At 53.8% G+C, this 6239-nt stretch overlaps 1 protein-coding gene across 1 annotated transcript in view; it reads right to left on the bottom strand.

The window, feature by feature from the left end:
- Positions 1 to 5609, bottom strand: part of LOC126490009 (methanethiol oxidase-like) — an 11600-nt gene extending 5991 nt beyond the window's left edge. The window contains exons 1-5 of the mRNA XM_050124652.1: positions 5503 to 5609; positions 2537 to 2593; positions 2286 to 2398; positions 1881 to 2066; positions 1097 to 1285 (exon numbers count right to left, since the gene is read on the bottom strand). Coding sequence (XP_049980609.1) covers positions 1097 to 1285; positions 1881 to 2066; positions 2286 to 2398; positions 2537 to 2593; positions 5503 to 5506 — 549 coding nt within the window. The 5' untranslated portion in view covers positions 5507 to 5609. The remainder of the gene's footprint in view (positions 1 to 1096; positions 1286 to 1880; positions 2067 to 2285; positions 2399 to 2536; positions 2594 to 5502) is intronic.
- Between the last annotated feature and the right edge of the window lie 630 nt (positions 5610 to 6239).

Below are 6239 nucleotides of genomic sequence, written 5' to 3'. Positions count from 1 at the left end.
AGCAGGGAAGAAAGGGAGGAAGGGGACTTAGGTAGAGGCGGTGAGCCATTGCTGTCTTTCCCACTCAGCTGGCCAGGTCCTTGAGTTCAGATGCCCGCGTGTCTGTTTCAGAGATGGCGGGTGTGAGGTAGGGCCCCTTACTCTGTGCCCTCCCTCTTAGCAACGTCTCCTCTTAGAACTCTGGGGAAATGTCCTCCCCCTGAACAGAGAGCTCTGGGACTTGGCCCCATAAGCATCATTTGCCCAGGCTGCCGCAGCTCCCCTGGGATTCTCCCCACAGGCTAAGCTTCCTTGTGTGGGTAACAATCCAGGCAGCCACAGGTGGAGCTCCAGTCACGGAAGCCAGCTGTCCTTCGTGGGCTCAGTACTTTTTCTCCCTCCCTTCCTCCTCTCCTATTCTCTCTTCTCTCTTTTGTGACACAGGGTTTCTCTGTGGAGCCATGGTTGTCCTAGAACTCACTCTGTAGACCAGGCTGACCTCAAACTCACAGAGATCTGCCTGCCTCTGCATTCCAGTGCTGGGTTCAAAGGTGTACATCACTGTGTTCAGAGAAATGTTTCTAAAAGTACACACACACACACTCATCAATCAAGGGCTGTAAAGTTTGCTCATGAATTCACAAAGGCAGACATTACATGATATACTTGCTAGGTTTGTGTGAGTGTTCATATCTTCATGGCCGACTCCTGACTATGCCTTCTAGCAAACTCGGCAGTCACAGCTCATCTTGTGTGAGTGTCTGTGTGTTGTGAGTGTAAATGTGTGCATGTGTGATTGTACTGGGGGTTGAACCTGAGACTTCAATGATAGGCAAGTGCTGTATCACTGGGGTGTGTCTCCAGCTTTTTATTTGTATTTTGAGACAGGTCTTGCTAAGATTCCCAGGCAGGCCTTGAAATTGTGATTTTTCTGCCACAGCCTAAAGTATCTGGAATTACCTCCTGCACCAGCAGACCCAGCTGAGCCTCGTCCCTGTAGGAATAGTCGAGACAACTGAAGTCACTTGCTGACGTTTCAGACACTGGGTGGGACTCAGCCAGCCAGTTCTCCCTGGCCCCTCACTCCATTGCTGCCTGGGCTTTGGACCTGCTCCTACACAGCCAGATGTTTCCTATGCCTCTTATCTGCTGAGGTTTGGCCAAGTCCACAGTGCCAGCAGGTACCTTTGCCATTACCCTGGGGGTCCCCCAAGGTGCTGATCATCACCTCTCCGCTGGCCAGGCAGTGGCTGGTGTGCAGATTGCCCACGTTGCACTTGGAGTGGATTTCACTGGGTTCAATGACCTGGAGAAGGTGGGGAGTGGGGTCTGACTTTACAGAGGCAGGAGTCTCCACCCCCGCCTCCCATTCTCCCTGCTTTGTCTGTGGACCCTGTCATCTTTTCCTCTCCCTGAGGGAAGACAGCAGGGATTCAATCTGGTAACTCAGAGAGCAGCAACAGAAAGGCAGGGAAGCCATCACTAAATCCTCAGTCAGAGCATCAACCTTCCCCATCTCTCTTGAAGGCACTCCCAGCACCTGGGGCCCCTCCCGTGCCACTGTTGGCTCTGCATCCTCAGCAGCCAGCTGTGAGCATCTGGTGCAGAGGGTGTGTCCAATGCAGTGTTGAGAGGAAGGCCTGGAATTCCTGCCTGAGGAAGCCATGAGCTCCTGGCTGGGTGGGGGAAGACAGGTCTCTCCTCCCCCTCAAGAAGGAGCCTCGTCTTCTGACACCCAGGCCACACTGCTGGACGGTGCCTGCCCAGCAGGCTCAGGTAACTTCTGAGGTCTCCCCTCCCTGCTGCTGAGCCAGACCCTGTATAAGAGCTGGAGGCAGCTGTCCAGAGACTGTTGGGCCAGTAGGTACAAGGGTCTCCAGCCACAAGGACAGAGGACTTGCCTTGTGCAACTTCGGGGCGCGAGGGTCAGAGCCCACGTCCACCACGTAGAGGCGGGAGGAGATGAGACTGGGTAGCATGAGCTTGGTGCGCGCCTTGGTGCTGTCCCCAAAGCAGCTACTGCAAGTGTTCCATCCCGAGTGGTGCAGCTCATCCTTCAGGTAGGGCATGGGCAGCCTGTGGATGACCTGGGTGCAGAGGGGCAGGAAGGGCTGCTTACCCAGGCCAGGCCTCTCTAGATTCCCTTTGGGCTTGGAGCCCAGCACAGGCCGGGTTCCAGCTCAGCACCCTGGGCAGTGAAGAGCTTCCAATGCCATTCATTCCAGGGAGGACAAAGAAGGATGGAGTTAGGGAACCAGAGCTGTGCTGGGAGTCTTAAGGGAGCCAGTGACCATACCTCACCTCACCTGACTATAATGGGGAGACTTTGGGTCAACATCCACAGTGGCCAAATAATCTGGGGCCTCAATGCCTGTGTTTCGGTAAATACAGGGCAGGTAGACAATCTCCTCCCGGGGTCCTGGGGAGTAGAGAGTGGGTTATGGTAATGAGCTGGGCAGAAGCAGCCCAGGTGAGCTAGAGGGCTAAGGCTAGGCCTGAAGTCCTCAACTCTACCATTGGGTCGGCAGAAGATGCTGGCTCGCAGATGTACAGTTACCTTTCATGGCTTCGAGAGGAGTAGCATAGCCTGGGCCGCACTTTCCGCATTTTGTGGCTGTGGAAACAATGGGAGTGTGTTAGCTGGAGCCGCTATGGAACAGTCTCCCTCTCTCCAGCTGTGACGCACACCTGGCAGCCTCACCACGTTGGCCTCTCCATTCCCACCCCCAGCTCTGATGGGTGTGAAGCTGTGGTGGGAGAGTGGAGTCACATGACTGGAACAGACACTCTGGCAGGGGTGGCAAGCGTTTGGACAGAGGCTGTGTGCCTAAGAGTTATGACATGGACTTCTATTCTGTCTCAGCCCACCTGGCTGGTCATAGGAACGTGGACAAATTATCTAGCTCAGTTTCCACTTCATCTGTGATAAGCAGGTAACGAGAGGCACAGTGGGCTGGGCGTTGTGACCACATCTATAGGGGCAAAAGCAGGAGGGACAGGAGTTCAAGACTAGCCTTGATATGCAGCAGAAATCTGAGTAGGGGCAAATGCCCTTAACCCCAGCACTGGAGAGGCAGAGGCAGGCAGATGTCTTTGAGTTCAAGGCCAGCCTGGTCTACATTGTCTTGGGGCAGCCAGGGATACACAGAGACCCTTTCTCAAAACAACAAACAGAAAAAACTGATTTAGGGCAGCTCTAGGAGCAATGGCTCAATGATTATGTCCCCACCAGGCCACCCACATTCACCTGGACCGTCAGCTCTGGGGAGGTCAGATGCCTCTGACCCCTGTGCGCAACTTTACTCAACAGCATGCACCCACACCCAGACTTACGCAATAATTAAAACTAAAATAAATCCTAAAGAAAACAAAAGTATCCAAAGACCAACAGCTGGGGGATGCTGCTCACTGGTAGAGGGTTGCTTGACACTGAAAGGCCTTGGGTTCAATGCTCAACCTGACAAATCAATAAAACAACAGACAAAATCCCCAAGGGGCCTTTGTGGGCAGTCTTCCTGATGTCTGTCCTTGAGGAAGAGCTCCCAGGGAATGGGACTGGCAGTAAACGCCGCCAAATTTATCCAGGCCAGGGCTTGGGACTTCCTGTGTGCAGTCCTAGGTCCTGAGCCAAACTGCTGCTGGCCACACCCGGGATTATGCAACCAATCCAGATGAGGGGAGAAGCCCCGGTGTTTGGGGTGTTTGGTTGAGACTGATAACCAGCTGCGTGTCCTTGGGCACTTGCCTAGACACCACAGCTGGCTGGAGAGGCCCTCCTGACCCTCCAGTCACCACATTCACAAGACAGCCACCAGGATTCCAGGCTGAGAGCCTGGGCCAGACCTTGGAGGACTGGAACAGGGAAGGGGCTGATGCAGATGGAAAGAAATCCTGGCGTGGAGTTCACAAGACCCAGGGCCACAAGCAGAGGCAGGCGAAGGCTGGAGAGATGGCTCAGCAGTTAAGGCAATGGCTGCTCCTAGAGAACCCAGATTTGAGTCTAGCACCCATGTGGTGCCTAAGAACTGTAACTGCAGCTCCAGGGCGTCTGCACCCTCTCTGGCCTCCTGGGCATATAGCATACATGTGTGTACATCGATGCCAGACACACAACATCAACACTAAGAAAACAGTGAGAAAGCAGTCACGTCCAGAGCAAAGCCTGGGAGCCCCACGTCTGGAGAGCACAGGAGGTAGGGAGGCAGCGACAGCACCGTAGAATCCAGAAACTGGGCGTCATCTGGAAATTCTTGCCATGTAGCTCAGATTGACCTCCAACTCACCAAGATCCTTCTGCCTCAGCCTCCTGAGTACTGGGAGATGGGCATGTTTGGGGGTAAAGAGAATCAATAAAAAGCATATTTGAAGTCCAGCACTCCTGAGGCAGAGGCAGGAGGATTTCTCTGAGTTCAAGGTCAGCCTGATCTACATAAGGAATCCCACACTCAAAAACCCACAACACAAACAAAACCCCAACAAAACAACAACAATAATAGGGGAGCTCGTTTGGGGACTGGACAGGTGGCTCAGGGGTTAAGAGCATTTGCTGTTCTTGCAGAGGACCAGAATATGATTCTTAGCACCCACATGGCACTCACAACTGTCTGCCACCTGGCCTCCATGGGCACGAGACACGCCTGTGCTGTACATATATACACATGGGCAAACACTCATAAAATAACAACATTTTAAAAGAGGAAAGACATGGAGGAGGGTTGCCCCGCTATCCCAGGGTTTGGCTCCAGGCTGCTAGGTTGTCTTTCTTTGTAGGACATCCTCCAGTCCTAAGCATCTCCAGCAAGGTCTCTGGCATTCTGAGTTTGGGGAACTCAGGGAAGTTTTCTCTGACATTGGGAAGAGCCAGCTACAGGGGACCTCAGTGTTCCCTCCCAAACCCAAGCCTCAGCCTGACTGCAGGAGCTCACAGGCTAAAGGACAGAGCGGTGGGACTTGGGAGGGGCTGAAGCAGGTCCTCGGTGGCCACCCTGACCTCCCCACGCACTGGTGAAATGGAGCAGCTTGAGATGTCTGGGCTGGGAAGCTGTTCTGTGCCTCCCCAGCAAGAGACAGACCCAGTGTCTGTTTGCTAGGGTGACAGATATTGTCACGGAGATGTTGGGGCTCTTCCCAAGAATCCCCACTCCCACTTGAGTTTCTAAGTTAGAAAGACGCTCCCCTGCCCCTGTCCCCTGTCCCTGCCCCTGTCTCTGTCTCTTGCTGCTGCCCCCACCCCCCACCCTTGTCTGCTGCCCCCGCCCCCCACCCCTGTCTCTGCAGAGGCTGGGCAGGACTCCCAGACGACCACTTCTGCAGTTCCTCCCTGCTCCTTCCTCAGAACTTGAACTGGACTGAGAAGCAGGAATGCCCCAGTTTGAGCTGCGTATGCGCATGCCTACAGGGTAGAGATGAGAGTCCACTTCTTTCTTCACTGCCCTCTCCAGTTTTGAGTCATTTCCTGGAGGAAGGAGGACCCTCTAATCTTGGGGTGAACTATCCACGGCTTTGAGGAGCCCCTTTTCTTACCCATGCTGTTGGCTGACACTCTGGTCCTGCAGGATTTGCCAGGAATGGGCAGAGCTTGCCAGAGACCAGTGCTGGTGTTGGAGGCAGACTGCACAGGGAAGGGGCAAAGGCAGGGAATTTATGCAACCAATTGGAGGAGAGGTGGGGCAAGGGGAGGGACCTGGCTGCCATCCAGGGTAAACTACACAGGGCTGCTGGCCAGGATGTTATCAAGTGGCCTGGCCATTCAAGTTATAGGGTATGTGAGTGTGAGTGTGTGTGTGTGTGTGTGTGTGTACACACATAAATACATCCGTGCCGTTAGTGGGTACTTACATATGTGTTAAGTTTGTGTGCCTGTGTAACATTCTCCTGTGGGTTCCCATGCATGTACCTTTATGTTGGTGTCTGCGTGGGTGTGAGTTGGTGTGTGCCTGTGTCTGGATGTGTACATGCTTGTGTGTGTCCACATGAGCAGATACCATGTGAGAGACGTGTTTCTATGTCTGCAGTCACATGTTCCCGTGCTTTCAAATGCTCGTCTATGTGTTTGGTCCTGTCTGTTGACATTTTGTGGTACCCAGGGCTGTGGACTTGTTTGTTCCTACTTCTGCATCCAAGGCCAGATTTCTCTCAAGATTTCCCTCTTTGTCCAGACGTCCATGCTCCAAAAGGCACATTCTTGCTCACCCAGACCCCTCACCCATGTCTTTTCGCAGCAGCTGCCCAACAGAGCCCAGGTGGGAGGGAGAGCCTAG

The sequence above is a fragment of the Alexandromys fortis genome, unplaced genomic scaffold (assembly GCF_014885135.2).
Source record: "Alexandromys fortis isolate MF-2015 unplaced genomic scaffold, M_Fortis_MF-2015_v1.1 scaffold_218, whole genome shotgun sequence".
NCBI lineage: Eukaryota > Metazoa > Chordata > Mammalia > Rodentia > Cricetidae > Alexandromys > Alexandromys fortis.
This window is presented reverse-complemented; position numbering and strand designations above follow the sequence as displayed.